Below are 27,625 nucleotides of genomic sequence, written 5' to 3'. Positions count from 1 at the left end.
GTTGTTGATATAATATTATAAATTTATTAATATTAATATACACACAATATACATATATACTATTTGGACATTGCAATTGAATTCCAACAAAGTACAATAGGTAAAAGAAAAGAAGTCAAGGCGCGGGATCGAACATCTGAACCATACGTCTACTTCAGCAAGAGGAACTACGGGTGCAAACGAGCTGAGCCGTTCACGAGCTACTCAAGATCGGTTTGTTAAAAAGCTTGATAGAGTCAAGCTTAATTGAGCCTGAAAAGTAAGATCGTTTAATAAACAAGCCAGAGCTTCACTAATCGAGCTCGAGCCGGCTCGCAAGCCAATGACCGAAGAATCTTCTGAATGAGTTATTGGCTAAACTTACCACATCGGGATACTCTCGTCTTTCGATCCAGAGAAAACCCTCACCTAATGCAAATCTACGTGAACATTCGCCCGAAGAGACAATAGTGTGGTGAGATAAAACCTATTTAATTTAAGGATTCAACTAATGAATTTCATCTACTCACCTAGTCTCCCATCATCACCCTAGTGCCGCCGAATGTAAATGCTTGCAAGCCTAATGAGTTTGTCATTTGCAATTTTTTATTAATTAATATATATATAATGCTATGAAAAACTAAATAAAAATAACTAAATAATATATATTATTTTATAAATAAAATTACAATTGAAAAAATATATAAAATAATTATAAATATATAAAAAATAATTAATAATAATAAACGAGCCGAATCTAAGCCGAGCTTGAGCTTAAAGATCTACCCACGAGCCGAGCCCGAGCATAAAAATCTACTCACAAGCCGAGCTCAAGTTTAAAAATCTAATCACGAGCCGAGCTCGAAACTAGCCAAGCTTGAGCTCCGTGTAAATTGAAAAAATCAAGCTTGGGATCGGCTCATTTGCACCCAAAAATTAAGGAAATAAGCTACTGGTCTTTGATTGCATTTGGGTTTATTTTATCCAAAACGTCTTTTTTTATAAATGGTTTGTTAGACTTTGGTTTTGAATGTATTTAGTTCCATTTATCCAAAAATATTTTTGTTTTATAAATCGTTTGTTGACTTTTCGTAATTACCTCCCAACTAACTCAAACTCAACGGCGTAAGAATAGGGAGGTCAATCAACTTTTTTTTAACCGTTGATGAATTCTTTGCATTTGTTGGTGATTGAAATTGAAATCGAATGACACCATTGCAACACCACTAAATCATCTTACTATACTAGCCGCCACCAATTGATGGCGAGGCTTCCTAACTCATCAGCTATTTCGGTTGCAACTAGATTCGGGTAACAATTTTGATCTTCTTCCTTTGTTCTGCATATGCATAATTGTTCAAATACAGTGTGTGACAATTGATTTGCTACGAAGACTAGAACCTTGTCAATTAAAATTGAATTAGAAATGGTTGTATAGTTATATATCATATATATGAAAACAGATGAAACTGAGGGATGATACCGTACCGAACATATCAGTTCTGTACTGGTATTGGTATCCATGTTGTCTTATTTACTTTTGGCATGCTTTATATATATATATATATATATATATATATATATATATATATATATATATATATATATATATATAAACCGTGAAGCCAGTCTTATTATTTTAGAGAATTTAGAAAATGGCCCAACAAATTTCAAACCGTGAAGCCAAACCGGAACCAACGATTTGGTTTGGTTTGATTTTAAAAATTAACGGTTTGGTTTTGGTTTTCAATATAAAAAACCATTACTAATGGTTTGGCTCAGTTTGACCTAAAACCGTCAAAACCGGACCGCGAACACCCATATAGTGCAAATTCTTCTTTTAGTTGGGGTTCTTAATTTGATTATATGCTGACTTCGGGTTAGCGGAGCTTTCTGGTTGTCCAATTCCAAATGTCGTTTAATAGAAAATTGATGTACATGATGAGAACCACTAGCGATCTTCTCAATCCGGTATTTCTTCAAATAGTAAATTGTTTCTTGGATTTTGCATACACAAACGCAACAAACACTCAAACAGAAATTGTAGAAGGGGTTGAGGTTAAATTAATTAGATGCCCGTGTTGTAAGTGTGAAAATTGTCATTTCAAGACAAGATAGTAGGTAAAGTGTCATCTAATTGCCAAAGGATTCATGAAGAATTATCAGAATTGGTATTCGCATGGTGAATCATTTCCTACAGAAGATGTGGTGTAAGGCCCCGTCACCGGTAACCCTACTTTCGTGTTGGATTTACTCATAAACACTGTTCTAAATATCAGAGTTAATTAAAAACTTTACGCGGAATATAAAACTTTCATAAAACATTACATATCAATTCATAATCATGTCTTAAAACATTCCTCTTGTCCTTTAAAATCAAAACATAACTTATAAAACATATCAGATCTTCAGATGCCAGGCTTTAGTCTTCTGCCATGTGTCCTCCACTCAAGCCAGCTGTCTCATCCTACTCACCTGCGTGCATACTAAAAGTCAGCTACGCTGAGTGAGTTCTAGATAATCATACAATACCATACAATACCTTATTACATACATACGTACTTAACCTCATAACTTTCTTTCATACACACATAAGTACTCATACCTTCATTCTTACTTACATACTTTCTTTCTTACTTACATACTTTCTTTACATTCATAATCATACATTTTTAAGAGCCTTTCGCCCTATAACCTCACAGATATTATAAGGGTCTGGTCCCTAACATCACAGATATTATAAGGGTCTGGTCCCTAACATCACAGATATTATGAGGGTCTGGTCCCTATCCTCACAGATATTGTAAGGGTCTGGTCCCTAACATCACAGATATTATAAGGGTCTGGTCCCTAACATCACAGATATTATAAGGGTCTGGTCCCTTGTTTTCGAATATTAGTAGGGTTCGATTCCCTCTTCGTTACCATACAACCATACATCATACCTCGAGTATTATTAGGGCTCGGTACCCTTTTCGTAACCATACAACCATACAACCGTCATTTCCTTCTTTTATTAACTTTATTACGTTCATACACATAAACATACATATCATACTTGCCATATTTATAACGTTACAACCTGACAGTACGTGCAATATCCGAAGATCGTTCACGAACCATCAAGCAATCATTCATACATATCACATATATCACATATGGCTTTATAACGTTACAACCTGACAGTACGTGCAATATCCGAAGATCGTTCACGAACCGTCAAGCAATCATTCATACATATCACATATATCACATATAGCATACACTTATCACTTAGGATAAATGTATTAACAACACATCAAGTATGCACACATCCCCGAAAACATAACAAGGAATGGGGCTAGAAACTCACCTGGATCCTGTTACGCTCGCCGTTGATCGTAATTCCTTTCTTTAACTGGGCTCGGCTAACTGTATAATATTTACACATATCAATTAACTACTACTACTCGTTTTGTATTTCTATCTATATATGACCCACAACGAACGGGGGTCCGGGGGCAGCGCCCCTGGCAGCGGGGGTTCTAGGGGCGGCAGCCCCTAGCGGGGTCCAAGGGGCAGAGCCCCTGGCTGGGGTTAAGCTGCCAGGTCAGCTTGGAAAAATTTTATTTTCGATAACTGCCTTAACACATTTTCCATTAGGTTTTTAATTTATTTTATAAACGAACTTCACTTCAGGCGAAGTTAAACCTTAGGCGAACTTGGCTTCAGGCGAAGTTAAACCTTAGGCGAACTTGGCTTCAGGCGAAGTTATACCTTAGGCGAACTTGGCTTCAGGCGAAGTTAAATCTTAGGCGAACTTGGCTTCAGGCGAAGTTATACCTTAGGCGAACTTGGCTTCAGGCGAAGTTATACCTTAGGCGAACTTGGCTTCAGGCGAAGTTATACCTTAGGCGAACTTGGCTTCAGGCGAAGTTATACCTTAGGCGAACTTGGCCGTAGGCGAAGTTATACCTTAGGCGAAGTTACGCTTGAAGGCGAAGTTACGCTTGAAGGCGAAGTTCATCAGGCGAACTTGATCTTGCAGGCGAAGTTATCGCGCTGCAGATCTGTTTGCCCATAAATCCTTCGTTTCTTAGCCAAATAACTCGATTTTGGTACCCACGGAATCGTATGATCAGCGCCTACAAATCCCAACCATCAAATCGGCCTAAAATCGACGTTTTAGGGGTCCGATTTGGGCAGTTTGGGTTTCGGGTCCGGTTAACCCATCCAATCCTAACCATTTTCAGTAATATTAGCTTTGGGGGATTTGTTCTTACCTTACCAACTCAGATCTATCAACAAAATCTCGGGTCTCGGCTTCGAATCTCGATCGGTTAGTATGTGTGTGTTTTGAGGAGTGTGTGGAGTATGTGTGGAGTTTGGTGAGAAATGAGATATTTTGGGATTTTGGGGGTATTTATATCCCTGAAATCCCATTCTCATTTATCCTATCTCAATTAATCCAAGTCCATGACCCGCTCCTACTCGATATTAATAATTAAGAACGCGAAATCACTAACATAACTTTCTTTATTCAACATTATAAATTTTAGGATGTTACATGTGGGCCAATGTTTAAACCCCATACCGTGTCTACGTGTGGGTCAAGACCCTGATGACGATCTAAGTGAATATACCGAATATGATCAAATGGTAATCGAAAGCATGCATCAAAATAATCAGCCTTATTATCTGCAAGGACCACAAGATCCAAATAAAATAGCAGAGACATTCTATACCATGTTAGAGCAAGCTAATGAGCCTTTATGGGGTGGTTCTGAAAAAGCTAGCACACTCGACACCACCACCAAATTAATTAACTTGAAATCAGATTGTAATGTTTCGGACTCAACATTTGATAAAATGCTTCTGATTAGCAAAGAGATTCTACCTGATGGTGATAAGCTACCTAGAAACTTTTATGAGACCAAGAAGATGTTGAAGCCACTAGAGTTGCCATCACAACGTATTCATGTGTGCGAAAACCATTGCATGTTCTTCAATAAAGAATATTCTGATTTGGATCATTGTAAAGTATGTAATAAAGACAGATACAAGGAAAGAGGGAAAAAGGTACCTAAGTTGGTCATGAACTACTTGCCTATTGGACCACGACTTCAAAGATTGTTCTATTCAAAAAAGACGGCCCAACATTTGACATGGCATGCAGATCATCATAGGAATCTGGAAAAGATGAGTCATCCTAGTGAAAGTCGGGCCTGGGACCATTTTAACTCGGTCTTTCCCGATTTTGCACAAGAGACATGCAATGTTCGTCTCGGATTGTATACCGATGGGTCCAGTCCAAATAATACAAGCGGAAGCTCATATTCATGTTGGCCGGTTTTTATTACGGTTTACAACCTACCTCCGTGGTTGGCCTTAAAAGAGCAATACCTACAAATTCCTTTGATTATTCCTGGTCCGAAGAATCCCAAACAGAATCTAGACATTTTTCTACAACCTAAAGACGAGTTGAAACTGTTGTTCACTCATGGCATTGAAACTTATGATGCTTATCGAATGAACAATTTCCAAATGAGGGTTGTACTGTTATGGATAGTTAGTGACTTCCCTGCGTATGCAATGTTGTCGGGTTGGAGCACACATGGTAGGTTAGCTTGTCCATATTGCTTGAATAAATCGGGATCATTCCAGCTTCAATTTGGAGGGAAAACGTGTTGGTTTGACTGTCATAGGCAGCATCTTCCCTCCAAACACTGCTTCCGGAAAGATAAGATTAACTTCCAAAAAAACGAAGCGGTTAAGCATGAAAGACCTCTTCTGGAGCCGTCTGGAGAGGAAATATGGCAGACTATCCAGCATTTCCCCACAGTTTACCAAGGTAAACTATATGGAAAAGGATATAAAAAACCAAAGGCTTTTGGGGTGACACATAATTGGATAAAGAGAAGCATCTTTTGGGAACTTCCGTACTGGCATAAGTTGTTGATCCGACACAACCTTGACGTGATGCATATCGAGAAGAATGTTTTTGAGAATATGTTTTACACAATTATGGGCACCGACAACTCCAAAGACAATATGAAGGCAATACAAGACATAGAGAGTCTTTGTGACCGGCCTCTTTTGAACCCCATCCGTGATAGCAATGGAAAGATGACCAAAATTAGGGGAGATTACACTCTGCAAAAGATGACGCTAAAAATGTATGTGTGTGGTTGAAAAAGCTTAAATTTCCAGACGGATATGCATCCAACACAGGGAGTTGTGTAAACATCAAAAAATACAGTTTTTATAGTTTCAAGAGCCATGATTGTCACGTGTTTATTCAACAGTTGCTTCCACTTACTATTAGAGGTTCTGTTTCAAAAGAGACATATGAGGCCATAACAGAGTTGTGCATGTTCTTTCGGGTGTTATGCTCGAAAATGTTGCATATAGATGACTTGGTTAATATGAAGTGCACTATTGTTCAAACAGTGTGCAAGTTGGAGAAAATATATCCCCTCGGTTCTTTGATTCTATGGAACATCTTGTCATACATCTAGCTGATGTAACTCTTCTTGGTGGTCCGGTGCAATACAGATGGATGTATCAATACGAGAGGTAATAATACATTGTTTGGAATCTTGTATATTAAATGTTTTTCAAAATTATGTTTAAAATTCCTAACACATTGTTGATAACTTCTAAATGTAGGAAGCTTGGTTTGATAAAAAGAAGAATTAGAAACAAATCAAGGGTTGAGGGTTCAATCACTAGGGAACACTTAGTGAATGAACTTGCACCTACTGTTCTCTATACTTTGACCCAGAAATTGAGACACGCCATAATCAGGAGCCACATAATTTCGCACCACAACATCCTAGCTCTTCGGGTGGAGACTCTCAACTAAGCGTGTTTGTTGTTCCATCGCGAAGATTATATGAAAAGGGTGGCAAGAGAAGACGCATGGATGCTGAAGAACATAAAAAGGCTCGCACCTACGTTCATCTAAATTGTGAAGAAGTTAACCCTTACGTCATCGAGTTCGATAAGGTAGCGTCGCAACTGTATCTGGACGAGCCGACTTTGTTTCTGAATGATAACCACTTTGCTGATTGGTTTAAAACCCGCGTAAGTAAAGCTAATTAAATCATAATGATTGTAATTAGGGTATCATTAACCAACCCGATGCACATGTGTTCTTTAATGTAGGTAAGGATGGGGTTATCTGATGGAAGCACTCGTCATTTGGAAATTTTAGCAAACAAACCTTCAAAGTATGTTTAATCTCACAGCGGGTACTTTGTAAATGGTTATAAGTTCCACACACAGACGTATGGTAAAGGAGTTGTGACCAATAACTATGGCGTATGCGTGAGAGGGGAGGCACATAATGCTGAGGAGTCTGACTACTATGGCTTATTGGATGAGGTAATAGAGCTCCAGTATTATGGCAATGGGCCTCACACAGTTGTCTTGTTTAACTGTACATGGTTTGATAACAATCGTGGTGTAATAGTTAACAAAAATAAGTTGGTTGATGTGAATCCCAAGTACCAACTTCGAAGTAATGACCCATTTGTTTTGGCATCACAAGCGGAACAAGTATTTTACAAATCATACCCAACCGTGACACGTGATACAAAAGGTTTATGGGAAGTTGTCAAGACAAAAGCTTGACACATATATGAAGTTGCAAACGATGGTTTCGATTCGGGATAGTTTAGAGATTTTGCAATTCGTGTGTCATGAGATGATTTGACAAACAATTCAGGTCCTAAACCCTTTTGATGACCTATTGCATTATATTTTATGAAACTTTCATGGTTCATGGCAGAATTGGTTGGTCATCACACTATTGGGTTTTTAAGACACGAATGCAACGTCTTTGAATTAAACCGGGTGTAGTTTTGAATCATGTTGTGGTTGATGGTTTATGACCATAATGATGTAATTCTAGGCTGATGTCTAAGTAATTTGAATGAGGATGGGTATTGTTAACCATACTAGAAAGCTAATTACGGTTAACAACCCGTTATGATGACTTAGAACCGTAAGATGTAATTAATTATGGGACGGGTCAGATTTCTCTCAAATGATTTTAAACAGGCCTTAGGGCACTTAAAATGGTTTTTGAGAGCCCTTAGGCCATTAATATGACATTTAAAATGCTAGAGGGTACCCGGCCTTTTAATATGACATTTCTAGGCGAAGACCATATTTAATTAATTAGATTTTTTGACATTATTTATAGAATGCTAGTTAAAGATTAAGGCATTTTATTTTGAGGGAGTTTTACGAAACTCAATTTATTTATCTTGATTTCAATCCTTCAACTGCGTAGACTCGAGTTTTGAATTAAATTAAAGTAATCTTAACTTTAGACTTATTGGTTATAAATTCCTATGTTTCCTGTGCTCGTAAATTTGGTTTTTAATGACTTTCGCTCTCTGTGTTTTGAGGTTAAATAAACATGTCAAAATATTTTTGTAAATTTTATGGTATGATATTCCTACTGTTTGACACTCAGATTTCGGGGTCTTATAGCAAACCTTTGATCCTTTCCTTTTGTCAAAACCTTGAGGTATTTTCATATAAACATCTTCATGTAGATCATGATGGATAAAAGCGTTATTCACATCAAGTTGCTAAATAGTCAAACCTCTTTTCGTTGCAATGGCGCGAAGGCTTAAAACGGTCACAATTTTGGCAACCGGCTCGACATGGAAGTCCACGCCCTCCATTTGTGTGAAGCCTTTTGCAATGAGACGTGCTTGTATCTTTGTATTTCACCATTTGGTTTATACTTTATCTTATAAACTCATTTAAAATTTATGGTGCGTTTTCCGTTTGGTAATTCTTTAAGGGTCCACGTTCCATTTTCTTAAAAAGCATGTATCTCTTTTTTCATAGCGTCTGTCCATCTTTCATTCTGCACAGCTTGACTAAAGTATTTTGGCTCATCATTTGAACTAGTGGCCACTAGAAAAGCTTTGTGAGAATTAGAGAATTTATCATATGCAACATAGTTTTTTAAAGAACGTACCGTTGAGAACTCATTATTGGTGGTGGATTGTGAGTGGCCCATAGACGGAGGAAGTTTAACGACATAATCTTCAAGATGCTTTGATCGTGGTCGTGACCTTTGTCTTCGTTCTTTGGCCGGTTTAATGATAATATTTTCGTTTTCGGCTTCTTGTATAGATTGAAGAATGTTTGAAAAAAATGTGGTTTGAATTGCTGGAGCATGACTGTAACGTCCGTTAATTTCCGATAAAAGGTTTAACCTTGTAGTGTTGTGTGCACCTCCCGGGCTTGACCCGGCATCCTCCCGAGAGCTCCTTTCCACCCTCGTAAACGTATCTTACTTAGCTTTTCGTGCAAGTTCAACTCTTAGTAAAGTGGAGGGGCCAGAATGTTATATTGTTATTATATTTTATATATATAAAAAAAATTAAACCCTAATCCTAACCCAACCTCCGATTGGCGCCCAACAGCCCCCTCTCTCGTTTTGCGTGCAAACCATCTTTCTCCAGCCTCCCGAGACTCGTTCCAGGTAGGTACTTTATTGTTCCAACTCTTTTTCACCTTAATTAATCCATACGGCTCGTTTATTCGTCGAAAAACGGTTGTTTTTAGGCTTACCGGGTGGCTGTCCAATTGGGCAATTTCGGGGCTGTTTCGGCTAAGGTTTTTGCACCACAATCCTCCTAGGTAAGTCCCGTATAACATACTTTAAAATCATGTGCATTGGTGTTAGTTTGATTGGTCAACTAGTTGTAGATTGAAAGTGGATATTCGATTGTCTAGAATAGCGAATTGTTGCATTTAACGCGAGTATTGGAGTAATTAATGACCAATTCAGTTCGGGTGACCTTGGTTCGGGTTACGGGCTGTTGAAAAATCATTTTTATATGTATGGGGGCTGAATTGGTTGTCGATTACTCAAACGGGTGACCTTGGTTCGGGTTACGCGCATTTGCGTTTATTGAATAGATAGTGCGTTGTACTTGCGAGTTATCGACCCATTTGACTCGTGTAGCGTCTTGTGGACTTGTTGGCTGTGAAATTATCATATTGGGTCCACATGGGGCTGAGTTGCATGTTAAGTGCTTAAACAACTCTTAAACGCGCGTTTTGGTGTCACCTAGTGCTTCCGGGGGTAAATTGGGAATTCTTTATTCCCGGGAGTATCTAAGGGTTATTTTGGTGAATGTAAGGCCTCGGGGGCTGTTGTGATTAAGTTCGATGAGGTCGAGGCTTTAGGTAACTCGAACCATGTTAGAACGTCTCGTGGGATAAACGAGTCATCTCGATGTCAATAGTATTGATTGTATGTAAACCGACAGGAGTTTGAGTTGTGGGGCTACGTAAGGATCCTCTAGCTTGGGGTGAAATCATACCTTGTGTCAGGTGAGTTTATGATGCCCCTTTTTAACTCTTTTTACATTTTGGGCTGGCATACACACTCAATTACAGTTTTACCCGATTTTACTTGTTAAAACAATTTGAAGATCATTGTATTGTTTTGATAATGTTTGTGCAATTATGAAAACCCAGTGTGAGTTACGTTCTGTGCCTTAGGATATTTTAGACTCGTTTGGTCATAAATTCCTTAAAGTTATTACCTGGTTATGGTCTAGACTCGAGGATGTAAATAGGCTGTGTAGTAATTGAACACGAGTAGACCTATTTACTTAGTTCCTGTATTGAACTGATTAGTATATATTACCTTATGACCTCTAGGCTTGCTTGTAATATGGTATAGTTTAGGATGATATATACATATATATAAATATACATATATATGTATGTATGTATGTATGTGCATGTGTTACCCTATGGCCTATGATTAGTGATGTTAGTTAGCCATTCGTGACTAAGGATGGCTTACTTACGATGTGGTATATTTTGGGATCATATATATGTATGAGTATGTGTTACCTTATAGCCTACGGTTGTGTGAGGACATTTAGTTCCCGGTGACTAAGAATGATGTGAGTAGGCTTATTGATGTGCGTATGCATGGTGATTACGGCCGAGTCAAATATATTACTCGGGTTTCCAAATCCCGTCGTGGAGAGGCCCGTGTGGCGTGATCATCATTTTGGCGGGTCAAATATATTACTCGGGTTTTAAAATCCCGTGGTGAAGAGGCCCGTTGTATGTTAAACCGTGATCGGGTCAAATATATTACTCGGGTTGTACTCGTGGTGGGGAGGCCCGTATCATGTGTTTGGATGTGTAAGCTGTGACCGAGTCAAATATATTACTCGGGTTTGACTCGTGGTGGAGAGGCTCGTGTCACGTGCTTAGGTCTTACCGCGTCCGGGTCAAATATATTACTCGAGTCTTGACTCGTGGTGGAGAGGCCCGTGTACGTGTGTTCGATGATGAATGTATTATTTGGTGAACTATACTTATTTATTTTATTATTATTCTCTCTACTGTTTTAGAGTTATAACTTTGAATAAAATATGACTATTGTTTATGAAAACTTGAATTCACTCAGCTCTAGCTAACTTTGTGTGTATGTTAGATTGATTTTCAGGTTAAGGATTGGAGGTTATCGCTTGGACGTGCTGTAGACTACTCGGAAGGTTGAAGGCATTTCTGGTTGAGGATTTCAAATAAAGTAGATATTTTATTTATACTTGATTTTGGATACTTATACCCGTGTTTGGGATTTTTAAATACTTACACTTTTTCCACTGTTATCTACTCTGAACTTGTTTTAAATAAAAACAAAGCGTTTGGTTTTAAAAAATTTTGTGAAATTGTGGATGTGATTACCAACTGTAGAATTCTCGGGATTCGGGTCTTACAATGACTAGGGTCCTCATTAACAGCGATTTGGGTTTCTTGAACATATTTGGTAGCCGTAGGTGAGTTCTCTTAGGCTGGAGTTTTATTAAGTATTGTTTGATCCAAAAGACAAGAAATGGGTTGTGGGTCAATAAGTAATAAGGGTGGGGTCTCATTTATGGGGTCTTGGATCCGAAAGGATTTAGTGTTATTTTAGGCCAATGTTTTAGTCATTTTCATCCACCTTATATTTTCTAATATAATCACTTTTGAAATGTTCAAATTCATCAATGTTATCAAGATTTTCAAAGGTGGAGAAAGGAAAAACATTTTCAACAAACTTCACATCTCGAGAGATAATGACTTTATCATGCTTACAATCCTAGATTTTGTAACCTTTCGTTCAAGGTGGATAACCTAAAAAAACACCCGGTCTCCCCCTGACTTCAAATTTATCTCCTTTTGATTTGGTATTTCTATAGTAGGCTAGGCAACGAAAAATTTTTAAATGATCAAAATCGGGCTTTTGATCATGTATGATTTTGACGGGGTTTGGTTATCAATAAATTTGGATGGGTTGCGATTTATGATTTATGCCTCAGTTAAAATGCACTTTCCCCAAAACCTTGTGTGTATGTTGGCTTCAAATTTGAGGGCACGTGTCATTTCAAGCAAGTGCCTATGCTTGCGCTCGACAACCCTATTTTGTTGAGGGTATGCGAGCAAGTGGTTTCCAATATAATCCCCTGTTTAGCATTAAAATCATGCATAAGATTAGATATAAACTCCCCCACCCTGTTGTCACATCTTATCCTCTTAACATTTCTTTCAAATTGGGTTTTCACCATTTTGTGAAAATCTATCAAACATTCACTTGCTTGACGTTTATGTTTTATGAGAAAGACCCAGACGTCTCGACAATAGTTGTCTACTATGGTTAGAAATAGTTTGCCCATGTAAAAGATGGTGAGCGATATTTTCCCATATGTCGCAATGTAATAAATCAAACAAGCATTTGTTATAATAGTAATAATAACCAAAAAGGGAAATCTCTTATGTTTAGTGATGTGCTAAAAGTAAATATTAATTTATTAACTAAATAAACACTAATCTAGACACTAAGTAATAATTTTAGACTCTTAACTTAACAAAAACTACTAACTGGCAAGTGAACTTGTCGACTCTGGTACAGCTAAATAAGTCCGGATATCGAACCCACGGAACTCTTTAAATTACGTTAACTAACTAATTAGATTAAACTACAGACATGACTTATTTATTTATATTTTTTTAAGGGGGTTTTATTAAAATACTAAATTTAAACTATTATTAAAAATTAGTTAAGAAAAACGAGTAAATTAAACGAAAGACAAGTTTGTTGGTTTTAATCAAATGATAATGAGAAACTACCTAGGCTAGAATCCCCTAAGTTTTTAGTTGTCAATTAACTGGGAAAATATATAGTTATGTAACTAGGATCGTAAAATAGACGCTTAAAAGAAAAACCAAACAGGACCCCTGACCCTTCTCAAGAAGACAGCTATGGGTTTCTGATAAGTATTAACGCACAGTTTTAGAAATCAAGTTTCCTTACGGTCACTTAATTTATTATGAACAAGTTCCTTTATACGAAATCCTACCTTACAGCACGGAAATCAAAGGCGGTCTAATATGTTCAATGGACTCGACAGACAAAACTAACCAATTAAACCTACATAGACTCCTTAAGAAGAACTAAATCTAGCACCTTACAGCTATTTAGATTAGCAGTACACTTAGGTTGATTTGATTAAATAATATTATTCCTATTATCTTAATCGAAATCAATCATAAAATAGTGAAAAACACAAAGTAGATGACCTAATAGCAACCTTTCATATAACAAACAATAATCAATGAAACTATGGAATAATAAAACTCAATTAAGCAATCCTAAGCATACATATGCATCAATTTAATATAATCAAACTTTTTAACTAATTCATAAAACCATAACGATAAATAAATCCCAAATCAATCACAAGGTCAACATAGGTTCATCATATGCCTAAGTAGTTTATAAAGTCTAGCCAAACATTGCAAAATTAAACAAAACAAACTCAGAAGAATTCAAGGTGAAAATAATGGAAGACGAAAGAAAATAGAAGATAATCTTCGTCTTCAAACAATAAGCACTTCACCGAATGATTCTTCACCTTCAAAGCCGCCAAAAGCGACAATCCTAAGCCTTGGAAACTCCAAATTCGTTTGGCTCATTCAAGGTATGCTTAGGGTTAAGTTTAAAGGTGTTTATATAGACTTTCAAGGCCCAAAACAGATAAAAAACAAAAATTCTAAAATTTGAGGCCCAAGGTGCTGCGCAGCGGCCACCTGCCCTCTGGGCCACGCGGCGCGGCATGCTAGTGGGGTGGGTGGTGGCCTGGTCCGGTCCGGTTCAATCGTGTGCGGTCCGGTTCGTTTCCTGATCCTAAGGTTCTCCGATTAGGCTTGGTTTTGCTTGTTTTTTCCCTCTTTTCGACACGATTGATTCCCGAAACCTAGAATATACAAATATGTTTGTAGTATACAAATCCTAATAAAAACCAAATAAAAACTCTAATAAAATATTATATAAAATATACACGGGATTTATATATATATAGCATTATATCAAATATTCTCACGTTTATTTTTTTCGTCCCTGAAAAAGTTTTGTTGCAATGGAATCAAAATCGAAAAATACTGTCTTAAATATAAATATGTTATTTTAAAGCTCAAATAAACGCAAAAACCGCTATTGCCGATATTGTTATCCACTTAAACTCTGCCACCAGCCTACCAAGCCCCTAAGCACATTTAGCAATTAAGTTTAAGTAATATCAAAAACCTATAGGTCTCACACCTTTGGAGTTAAGATCCACCAACCTCATCTCAAGCATAGTAAAGACAATTAAAAATTGAGTTGAAGCAAACTGGTTCAACATATCTTAGATGGTAAGAAGAAAATACACTTAGATGAAATTATGGATGATAGGTCAAGTGAGGTCGTACAAGCATTTCCTAAATATTATTGGACTTTGTCCTATATATTCTCTAAGAAAATATTTATCGACTAAAACCTTTAAGTCCCAATAGTGTATCCTCAGAGTCACCATCCCTTGGTAACACGTAAACTCTCAGTCTCGTCTAGTATGTGCACTTGGGCCTCTTTTTCTATTTTTGAGAATGCTTCTTTAGTAGTTTTCATTACTTAGCTTTTCTCACTTTTTCTTTTCAAATCTTTTGGAATACTTATTTATTTTTATTTTTTCTTTTCTCTGTATTATTTTTTTTTCTTTTTTATTGTGCACTTAGGCATCTTGAGCATATAAATGTATAACTAAAGACTAAACCTCATATAAAATTTGGACAAGGCGAGGCGCCACCACTCTTTATTTACTTTCATAAAACGGAGTGGCGTGCAAATTTAAACTGCATTCAATTCTCACCACCTTATGGTAGTCAACTTTTGATAATACTCCATATACCTTATCGAATTTCAGCTTCACTATCCCCCTTAGGATGAGAACCCACAAAATCTAAGATTAATTAAGTTTATTAAGAATATGCAGTGGGAAACCTTTCAAGACTAGTTGGGCCTGCCGACACATCCCAAGCTTAGTACACTTTCTTTTTATATTATCTCATATATATTAGTAGTTTGAAAAACCAATCACCCGATAATTATCATCATCTTCCATTTTAAATGCATAAAAACCATATTTCAATGGTCATTTTATAAAACTTTTTTCAATAAATTTTAATTTTTTTTATAACTTTTAGTTAATAATATTAAAATTTAAACTATTAAATGTTTTTAATCTATAATATTTTTTTGTAACATTTTCAAAAATATTTTTAAAATTTTTAATATATTTTAATCAATAATATTAAAATTTAAACTACGACTGAAATATCTTATCCCCACACTTAAATTTTGCATTGTCCTCAATGTAAGGATAATGACCAAAAATAAAAATAAAGTTGGACTACAAAAACTAAAAACTTAAAAATAAAGGCAAAAATAAATATAAATGAACAAGCTAAATAATGGAAAAGACGTTGCTAATAATATGCGCATGAAATTTGACGCTGCAGTCTTCTTACATGAATGCCCTCCAACTCCGAACGTGCTCAGCAACCAGTATCTCATTTTCTCACAAATGAACGCAAGAGGCAAAAATACATCAAGCAATATCAAAATATACCTTATCAACTTGACATATATTAAGCATTAAATCCTTTCACCAAACCAACCAACCAACCCAACCAATATATAAAATATAAATAACTGCAGCAAATAAATAAACAAAAAGTATACGGCTCCGCTGCTCCATTCCCACACTTGTCTTTTTCATTATACTTCTTCTGGGGATCCATCTTCTCACTAAACCTGCAAAACTTAAAAATATAAAAACAGAGAAAAACTACCAAAAACTATGTTAGTGACTCGACAAGACTCAAAAATAAAAATGATATCACTATACAAACTCTACACAATGTTTTAACTCAAGACACTCTACTATGTAATCTACTCGGCTGTTCGAGTGGAGTTTCCTCCACCTCGGTAAAACTCCATGGCCCTCTACGACACTACATCACGATCTGACCACCCCCAATCCTGTTTCTCTTATCTCCAACCTCTCTAATCTCCACAAGCTTTCACTTACTACTACCACTCACTCGATCATACTCCATAAACTTTCGAAAATGTGCAAGGTCTCTCTCATCCTCCAAAATAACTCTGACGGAACAGAAATGATCAAGACATGGATTCATTCCCAGAACAAAAGAATCAATCGAGTAAACGGGATGACATGGATCAATGAGACCGTCTTGACCACTCGGGTGTCTCATGAATTTAGCAACATAAGTGACACTATCGTCGCCAGCTCTAAGGGTGATTTTTCCTTCAAAAACATCAATAAATGCCCTAGGAGTACGCAAGAATGGACGACCTAAAATAATAGGAACTCTCTCGTCGGCATCCATATCTAGAACCACAAAATCTATAGGGAAAACTAAATTATCGACTTTAACCAGCAAGTTTTCTATGATTCCGCTAGGGTACTTTATCGAGCGGTCGGCTAAAGACAATAACATACAGGTCGGTGTGAGTTCTCCTAGGCCTAGCTTCTCATGCAACGAATTTTGCTTTAGGTTTATGCTAGCTCCTAGATCTGCCAATGCTTGGCACGTGGTATCCCTACTGAATAAACATGGAATAGTGAAAGCACCGGGATCGGGTAATTTTTCTGGTACCTTATTGAGAACAACCGCAGAACACTCTTCGTTCAGTGGAATGGTCGAAAGCTCCTCAGACTTTCCTTTCGTTTAAGAAGATCTTTCAAAAACTTGGCATATTTATGCTGTAGGGCCTCGATATAAGGAATATTAATCCTAAACTACCTGAACGTATCTAGGAAGTCCCCGTACTCTCTAGTGAATTTCTGATTCTTAAGACGGACTGGATACGGGACACGAGCATGATCTATAAGCGGTGATGGCCTAACCTCTCTCGGTTTCTTCTCTTCACTTCCACCTACTATGGGCTCACTAATTGGTGCGGTACTTGCTGGGCCTAGCCTAGGTTGCACCCTCCCAGGAGTCTCTATCACTATATCCTCATCAACTAACTCATTCTCCTCTTCTCTCTCTCTCTCTGTATCTCTATGTCTCTCTCTCTGGAACTAAAACCCTATCACTACGAGTGGAGACGGCTTTTAACTGAGCAGCCGGATTATGCTGAGTGGAACCCGAAAATTGACCGTAGAGTCTCTCATCTAGACGACAGGCTATATCACCTATAGACCTCTAAAGATCTAAGAGTGCGGACTGGTGATTCCTTAAAAGAAAATCATGATCGACAAATTTTTTCTGAGTTTCCTGATCTCTAACAAGTATTTGCTTCATCATCTCCTCTAGCCTACCTATTCCGCCACTCAAAAAACCTGCTCATTATTTACCACATGACTTTTCTAAGCCCCACTAAATGACCAACCCACTAAAATTTAGATTTGACTCGAAACAGGGGGTGCACCGGAGGAATGCCAATTTGAGTTATAATTATTATTTTTATAGTTGTTCCAATTCGAATTATTATTTCCGTTAAACGCATTAGGAACCCTATCCTGCCCTCCCATGAACTCTAGCTGCTCTTGACTCATCAAAGGACAATATGAAGTACCATTCCCCCTCTACACAACTCACACTTATCTACCTTAGCCTTAAGTTCTCTCATCTCATGGGTTAGGCTTTCTAAGGCAGCAACAACACTAGTATCCAGATTGACCTGGTGCACACCTCGGACGGATGAGGGTGTACTAGTGACGAGATTGGAATTCCCGTTACGTGGCTTTTTCGCATACTCTGATTAGGCAAAACTCTCAAACATTTCATTACATTCAGTAACATTTTTCCTATCCATTAAATTACCTCCAGCAGCAATGTCGAAACGAACTTAAGTTTCATATGTCAACCCATTGTAAACCTTCTCAACAAGGGCCCAAGGATTAAGACCAGGCTGTGAACAACGGGACAATAATTTCTGGAGACTCTCCCAAGCTTGATGGTGCGGCTCGTCTGGCTCCATGAGGAAAGAGTGGATTTGATCACGAAGACAAGATGCTTTGGCAGGCAGAAAGAATTTCTTAATGAATGCGGTACGTAGCGCCTCCTAAGTAGTGAATGCTCCATCTGATTGCGAATCGAGCCAAATGGTGGCACGACCCGTAAGTGAAAAGGGGAATAAGTTAAGGAAAATTGCATCTTCATTAGCACCTTGCAAGTTGAACGTTCTGAGCACACGAGTAAGACAATTGATGCGCACTGGTTCGTCTTCATCTTCACGGCCTTGAAATTGTTATGTTGGGTGAGATTGGCCATGATGTAGGAGGGGATTTGCCATGAATTAGGGTTATCGATTGCGGGGGTGACTGTGGGCGAGTGGCCTCCGGTGAAACCCACGAAGGCTTGTTGGTACATGGTTCGGTTGTTGTCGGCCATTTGATTATTCGGAATTGTTCTGGGACTTGACGGCGGTGAGCTGTGTGGTGATGATTTCAGTGGAGAATCTATGTTGATTGGTGATGATGAACTGGCTTCGGACTTTAATGGAGGTGGTCTTTGCGAACGAAGATGTGGCATAAACCTGAAAAACACACAATACCAAATCAGTAGACTTATGAAAACACTACAATAAAACTAAAATATAAATAAAATAAAATAAACTTTAGACTAAAATTAATTAAATTCCTACGACTCAAAGACAAAACAAAACACAAATAGCACGTATATAGCAAGTAAGTCTAATCAAAGATAATAACGCAATCGCCAAGAGTACCCCGGCAACGACGCAAAAAAATGATGTGCTAAAAGTAGCTATTAATTTATTAACTAAATAAACGCAAATCTAGATACTAAGTAGTAATTCTAGAATCTTAACTTAACTAAAACTACTAATCGGCAAGTGAACCGGTCGACTCTAGTACATCTAAATAAGTCCGGATATTGAACCTACAGGACTTTTTAAATTACGTTAGCTAGCTAATTAGACTAAACTACAGACACGACTTATTTATTTATATTTGTATTAAGGGGGTTTTATTAAAATACTAAATTTAAACAATTATTAAAAACTAATTAAGAAAAACGAGTAAAATAAACGAAAGACAAGTTTGTTGATTTTAATCAAATGATAATGAGAAACTACCTAGGCTAGAATCCCCTAAATTTCAGTTGTCAATTAACTGGGAAAATATTAGTTATGTAACTAGGATCGTAAAATAGGAGCTTAAAAGAAAACCCGAACAGGACCCCTAACCCTTCTCAAGAAAACAGCTATGGGTTTCTAATAAGTTTTAAGGCTCACCAGTTTTAGAAATCAAGTTTCCTTACGGTCACCTAATTTATAATGAACAAGTTCCTTTATACGAAATCCTACCTTATAGCGCGGAAGTCAAAGGCGGTCTAATATGTTCAATTGACTCGATAGACCAAAACCAATCAAACCTAGACGGACTCCTTACGAAAAACTAAATCTAGCAAGCTTGATTAACAAAGATCTATCAGTAATCTAGCACCTTACAGCTATTTAGATTAGCAGTACATTTAGGTTTATTTGATTAAATAATATTATTCCTAAGATCTTATTCGAAATCAATCATAAAATAGTGAAAAACACAAAGTAGATGACCTAATAGCGCTATTAACCTATCATATGTCAAACAATAATCAAGACAACTATGGAATAATAAAACTCAATTAAGCAATCCTAAGCATACATATGCATCAATTTAATATAATCAAACTTTTTAACTAATTCATAAAACAATAACGATAAATAAATCCCAAATCAATCACAACGTCAACATAGGTTCGTCATGTGCCTAAATAGTTTATAAAGTCTAGCCAAACATTGCAAACTTAAATAAAACAAACTCGAAAGAATTTATGGTGAAAATAATGGAAGACGAAAGAAAATAGAAGATAATCTTCGTATACAAACAATAAGCACTTCACCGAATGATTCTTCACCTTCAAAGTCGCCAATAGTGACAATCTTAAGCCTTGGAAAACTCCATATTCGTCTGGCTCCTTCATGGTATGCTTAGGTTTAAGTTTTAAGGTGTTTATATAGACTTTCATGGCCCAAAACAGATAAAAAATGAAAATTTTGGAATCTGAAACCCAAGTCACCGCGCGGCGGCCACCTGCCATCCTAGCCGCACGGCGTGGCGTGCTAGGGGATGGGTGGTGGTCTGGTGCGGTCCGGTTCAATCGTGGTGCGGTCCGGTTCGTTTCCTGATCCTCTTTTCGACACGATTGATTTCCGGAACCTAAAATATACAAATACGTTTAGTAGTATACAAATCCTAATAAAAACAAACAAAAACTAATAAAATATACGCGGGAGTTATATATATATATATAGCGTTATATTACTTAGCTTTTGAACAAGAATCAAAAACCAAGTTCTTACACTTTGTTGAGAGGGTTTTGATAAAAACAAGAGATACTTTGGAGTGTGATGCATGACCCAAGCGTGTATGTCATGTATCCACTGTAGCCGTCATTGCTTTTCTCTTTCTATCCGCCATTCCCATCTCCATCTGATAAAGATCATCACTCCATTAATAAACTCTAATCAATGTCCCTGAACGCAACCCTTGCATTACCAAAAATCATAAAAAAAAAACGTCACCGGCACATTGAAGGTATCTTGATATTTTTCCAATAGGTAACAAGTGCAATTAAATTAGGAACGTGTATAACTCATTTGATATTTGTTCCATTTGGAAAGGTGTGATCTCCTCTTCTTTCAACAGAAACATGCTCACCATTTGAAATAGTAACAGGGGTTTCATGAGGATTTTTACAATGTTTTTCAAGGATGGAAGCTTCACATGTTATATGATCGGTGGCCCCTAAGTCTATGACCCATTTATTACCTTGGTCACGTTTACCCGTCATATTGGTTACCGATGGTGTAACAACCTTTTCTTTTGAAACAGTTTTAAAATTGTTGGTATTGATCATTTGTTAAGTCCCCATATAAGACTCGAGTCGGCTTCAACACATGTTGCCTTAGGGTTCACTTTCTCATGTTTCCTTTCATTTCCCGGCCACCAATTGGGATATCTGATTTGTTAAAACGACCATTTCTATTGTACCCATCTTTTCCACAAAAATTACAATGTTCAATTCGATCTGTAACACCTTGTTTGCCTTTTTTGGTCTGGTTATGCTAACTTGTTGTCCAGAACCACGTTCTCGTTTACTTGAGATAAACACAGTAGCATCATTCATTGGTTTGTTTATGACAACAATCATCCGTTGTTGTTTATGGTCAATGACGCTCTCTTGAATCTTGGGTTTCTCTGAGTCATCTCCGGTCATAGTGATGACAAATTGGTTTTGGTTTGTATGGTTTAATTTTGGCAGATCGTGTTTGGTCAATTTACATAAAACAACTTTTAATGCGGCCTGAGCCACCATGGAAACATAACTATCGAAGCCTATAAAAGGGGAAACCATTATAGGTCTACTGTCTACACATACGTGTTCTTTGATTAGGTTGATTTCGACTGTGAAACAAAGAATATGAAATTAAAACAATAAGATATATAGGATCAAATACAATGATTCATTATATTGTTGGTGTTCTTCAAAAGTTCAATGGAGGTTATGAATGTGTTTTCTATTCACATGGTAAAAATGAATGGAGCGGAGGCATAAGTGAATGTTAGTTTCTTTTTTATTCTTTTTATCGGTTGTCATGCTTGAAGATTTAAATTGGATGCTCCTATATGATTGTAGACTTAATCAAAGTCGAAATTACATATTTTCAGTTAAATCATTCGTGGAGCTTGATTATCCTTTGTTACTAAAACTTAAAAGGCACTTAACTCAATTTTCAACTGTTTGATTTAGACTTCCAGTGATAAAAAAAAAAAAAGAACTATTACTAATGATTAAATTCAAAACTGTTATGACACCATAATTGTTTCGTTATTTTAATGTAATATAAAGTATAAATTTTAATTTACACCGAAAATAAAATATTTAAAAAAGATGAAATATAGCAGGCTTTTAGAGTTGATTGGAAATGATAGGAACAGATGAATGAATATAGAATGATATGCATGAATCGTTAATAATTTATTACAGCAAAAGATTAAATATATTTTGCTTTATGAGAAAAAGGAATCAATAGTACCAGGTTTCCTGTTTACATGGGCATGCATGTCTCTGGTAATTAAATTCACGAGACTCTCTTTCTGGTTGCATGCATTCATAACAACCCAATTTTGCTTGTTTCAACAAACTAAAGGTGGTATGCAATTATATTATTAAGTGGTTAGCTATACATACGGTGCGGTGTCTCGCGTCTATATATTTAATTTGACACTGTTTTAAATGATCGCATTAAGGTATAAGTCAGATGGCTGCTTTGATTAAAGCTTTTTTATAGCTTGATTGTATGTCATCAGAACGGCCATCCGGATAGAGATCGGACGGACGTTTTGACAAAAGTTTTCAAAGTTTGACCGTCTATTTGCCAGATGGCCGGTCCAAATTTCCAATCAAGATTTTCTAAGTTTGACTTTTCTCTGCTAAATTGTAAGTATGTGAAAGCAAGATAAAAAACTTCAAATATAATCCATGTTGATCTCCTAGCAATTATTAAAGCAATTTCAGTCATCTTTGCTGCCAAACCAAGTTTTGTGACAGGCCTGCTGCTAATTCGGATACCTCCCGAACATGATTACCATATCGAATCAATAGTATGAAAAAAGAAACTGCAAACTTAAAACACTAACAATTTATTCACCTTGTTTTCAGCTAATAACCAAGACAATGATGGAAGCACGGTTTCAGAGTAACTAGCAAGCGATTGTAATCCTTATTCTGATCCGGTTAATCCACGAACAATATCACCAGTTGCTTTCTTCACCTAATCAATCTTTATTATCAGCATTGTAAAAATCAGAATTAAATGATTGATTGCTAATTGGTACTCTACCGGTGTGATTTCATGCAATCGGACCAAATCGGTAGCCAGGCAAAATCGGACCTTCGGTTTTTAACCCGTTACCCTAGTTATATACATCGACATCGATCCATTCAAGTTTTAAGCAACAAATAGGGTGGTCTTGTGTCAAAAGCCTGTTTGATGTCTCAACCATTCTACCACGAACCAAAAATTACCTATTAGGCTATTACCCATACTTTATATTCTTATTCAATAAACTTAGAATCTAACAACTTGGCCTGTTCATCATCTGCACTACATTCTGGACATTTTTGTACTCATCTTTACAGCCTTAAGTTCCTAACATAAGATTAAAGAAATTATTAGAACACTACTACAAAAATAGGCATTTGCTATGGCCAAATCCGTAGCAAACGACCCTTTCATTTAAATAACTTTCTCACATAAATTTAATAACAAGATCAAAAAAAGTTTAAATTTTCCATTTTTCCACGGGTGGTATAATTAGTGATATTTTTCTTTTATGATATTATTAGAGTTGGGATGAATCTAAATGATTACTACCAAAAGGGTATGGATATATAATATACATAAATACATACATACATAAATTGTGTATAATCTCACATCTTTTTGAAAGCAAAAATTCAGTCACACGGATCAACAAGGAAGAAAGTTTGTATTACTAATGATGCGCTCATGAGCACGGGAGGGATGGATAGAAACAAGACTGAGGTGGTCTTGAAGTCTGTTGCGGAGAGAACACATTGATGGTTGTACTCCACATGTGCAGATGACGCATACTATAACATTGCCCGTTTCAACTCATTACACAATGCACCCACTCTGTCATCATTTAGCACATGAGACTAACAGTCAAATGCATGTTTGGAGTTGCAGAATTTTAAAGGATAAAGTCACAGATATTCCTAAATGTAAGTAAACAAGCCTTAGAGACTTACAGGAATGGTCCATTTAATGCCACATGGCTTATAGAATATGTTATAAGTTTAGTCAACAACATTAGCAACATTAACAAGATTAACAAATTAGAGTAGAAATGATCAAGACTTAAATCAAGTGATTAAAAAATTAGGACAGATGTGATTATGAATTAACACAAACTAACAAGCTTATCAAAATTAACACAATAGGAATAATCTTTTTTATATGTGTCTTGATCATATTAACAGAATAGTAATCAGTGTACCATCAAGTGATGAAACAATTTAGGGCATAAATGATTACCCTCAATGTCTTTTCGTTGGGATTAAAATCTAGAAATGCTCATGGATATCTACTTCTGAATTAATCAAATCCGCAACAAAAAAAAACTCTCAAACTTCATTTGAAGTGTTTGATTTCATTAAATAAAGATTTAGCCCAGTGAGTTAATTCCACACGAATTGCTACTTGTAATTTCTTTATATATAAGATACTAACCATTCAGATATCATCTTTTAATCAATCAAACAATCTGAAGTAAATGAACTTGGTTTAATGAACGGTTCACGAACACATAACTACACGAAATTTCGCGCCTGTGTTGCGCCGTGAAGGAATGAACTTGTTCATGTTCGTGAAACCCTTTTAAGTCCTTATTCAAAGCAAATTACATATTAGAAAAACCGTGAAACCAACCGGAACCAAACTGTTATGAATGGTTTGATTTGGAATTTCAACGGTTCGGTTTCGACTTTTGATAACCACAAACCATTACTAACGGTTTGATCTTAAAACCATTAAAACCGGACCACAAACACCCCTGTCCAGAATTGATTATCGACGTCTTGCAACATGCGTTTTTAGACAATCCATCTTTATTTCACCATTGAAGCCCTAATTTCTAGAATTGAGCCCTAATCTTAACAATTATGACCAAAACTATCAATCTAGTAACTACCATGTAAAAAAATATAAACACACAAACACCATAGAAGATGGGAGAACAAAAACGAACCAAACGGTTCATGAATTTCAAAAATAAAATTCGCACCAGTTGCTATTGGAGAAAAAAATTACCTGGTTGAGGGTTGTTAGGGATCGTAGATGAGAAAGGAACGTCAATTGGAAGAGATCTAGATGAGAAAGGAACACTGCATTATTTAGGTGTTATTTTGGTCATATTTCTCATTCAGACTCCATTTTCAACTGACCTATTCAAAGCTTTAAAGTTTCATTTAGACTCCATCCTCAAACATAGACAATAAATAATATATGATTTTAAAATATACAATATAATAAGGTCTATGAAATATTATCTAAATAGTTTAAATGAGTAAAACGTAGTGAGGTGTGCATGCTAGCCCAAAAGATAAAATATTTAAAAAGGGCATCATGGAACTCACCTGAGACGAATCACAAAACTATCAACGAGCTTGAGAACCGCTAAGTAATTACTCAAACTCAAAAGCCTGTTAAGTTACAGGACACAACAATCACAAACTAAACCGCATCGACTCGCTCGCTCTACGAGACGTTCTAACATGATTGGATTGACCCGAAGCCTCACCCATACTTAATTCATATTACATGAACCCCCATGGCCTTTAATTGACCAAAACCACCCTTAATTAAAATCGGGGACAAAAGGGTTCCAAACTACACTCGATTCACGCTAATTGCGTCGAATTCGCGCGTTAACTAACCATTTAAGTAATCATCAACCAAATCAGCCCCGTGTAGGTAAAATTTAATGTACTTACAGCCAATTCAACCACACGACACTACACGAGATGATTAGGTCAGCAATACCCTTGTACAACACACGTATTAACGATTAAACTAGAATTCACGATCTAACGACCCGTTTGAATAATCACCAACCAAATCAGCCCCGTTTTGATAAAAATTAGTATTCTCACATCCCATATATCATCCCAATACTACACAATCTGATTGGGATGGCAATTCCCTCAAACAACCCATGAATCACAACAATTAACAACTAAATAACCGAAAACCCGAGTTTTCGAACTATCAACAATTGACCAATCAAAACAACTCCAATGGCCATGATATTTTAGTATGATGTAAATTATATATCTAGCGAGTTATTAGAACAAAAAACCTTAATTAATCAGCTCCGAAAATAGCCTAATTGGACAGCCTCCGGTTTTGACCTAAACGAAGAACTTCGATCAAATAACGAGCATATAAAGCGGAATAGAGACGAAAAAGAGGTTCCATGGCATAGAACTAACCTGGAATTAGGTGGATATAACTTAGAATAGGCTGGAATGATGAAAAAATCATGATGGGGGTGGCCTGTACAATACCAATCCGAAGAAAAGAAAAGGCAGCCAAAGTTATAACAATTTTGAAAAAATTACAAAGAAGTCCTCCAATTTGCAAAGTGTGCTAACTTGTTTCTAAAGCTAAATAAACGAACTTTTCAGAAGTACCACAAGGCCCCTCAACATGAAAGATTAAATCCTGACAAATATACAATCTTTACGAATGCTCATGCCAATTAACGAGAATTTCCGGGAGTTACACACAGGGACTAAAAGTGTCAAAATAAAAATCTTATGGAAACTAACCCATCGCGTATCGTGACGGGGTGTACCATGTTGGTCGCGTATCACTGCCGACGATCAGATCAACAAAGAGTTTATTTTGGTTTGTTTATTGTTAAATCCTTCCTTAAAAAACCCCCCAAATCATGAGAATTGAGGTCCAAGATAATTAATCTACTATTGTAACTTGTCTATGTTCATTTTCTTGATGACAACACCGAATTATGGGAGTTAATGGACTCGATTTAGTCATCGATAGGCTATTCTCTTCCCGAATCGAGTTGATTTCTAAATTAACAAGATTTATCTCTAAATACTTAATCAAAATACAACCCTAAACCCCAAGACTACTGTATTCAGCCATCCTCTCATTAATCCCACGAATTTTCTCTCTCACTTTCTCTCTCTCTCTCTCTCTCTCTCTATATATATATATATATATATATATATCATTTTCTTCAAGATTAATTGAGTTTATTCAAGTCTAGTTGACTTTGGTGTTCAAGACCTCTCTGACCATAAATTTCTCCAAGTTCTAATACTCGTTTGGGTAAGTTATCTTCTGCTTTTTCTTAGGTTTATATCTCATAAACAAAAGCCTAGAATCAATTTCTCAGATTGAGGGAATCTTAGTGGTCAATTTGATCCTGACCCGTTAAGGGCAAAATAGTCAAATATATCTGACCAATCAATTTCTCTATCTTCTAGTCATAACTAGCATTCGACCAGGAGACTTTTTGATCACCATAAAATTTTGACTGTACTGTTCAGAACCCGATTTCTGACTAAAGTTTGGATTCTGAACAGTACCAACTTGTTTAAATCTTAAAAATCTCATAATTTGAGTTTCACAAATCCGTTTAATCTGATTCCAATT

At 36.5% G+C, this 27,625-nt stretch overlaps 1 protein-coding gene across 1 annotated transcript; it reads left to right on the top strand.

Annotated features, from left to right (window-relative positions):
* The first annotated feature begins 4,518 nt into the window (after positions 1–4,518).
* On the top strand, positions 4,519–6,150 carry LOC143563991 (uncharacterized). Its single transcript, XM_077051395.1, has one exon. The coding sequence runs from the start codon at positions 4,519–4,521 to the stop codon at positions 6,148–6,150; it is 1,632 nt and encodes a 543-aa protein (XP_076907510.1).
* The last annotated feature ends 21,475 nt before the right edge of the window (positions 6,151–27,625 follow it).

Source organism: Bidens hawaiensis, unplaced genomic scaffold, assembly GCF_021521415.1.
Source record: "Bidens hawaiensis isolate Kalapana, Puna unplaced genomic scaffold, B.hawaiensis_p1.1 tig00021678_1, whole genome shotgun sequence".
NCBI lineage: Eukaryota > Viridiplantae > Streptophyta > Magnoliopsida > Asterales > Asteraceae > Bidens > Bidens hawaiensis.
Note: the sequence above shows the minus strand (reverse complement) of the source record. Positions and strands in the feature narration are given on the sequence as shown.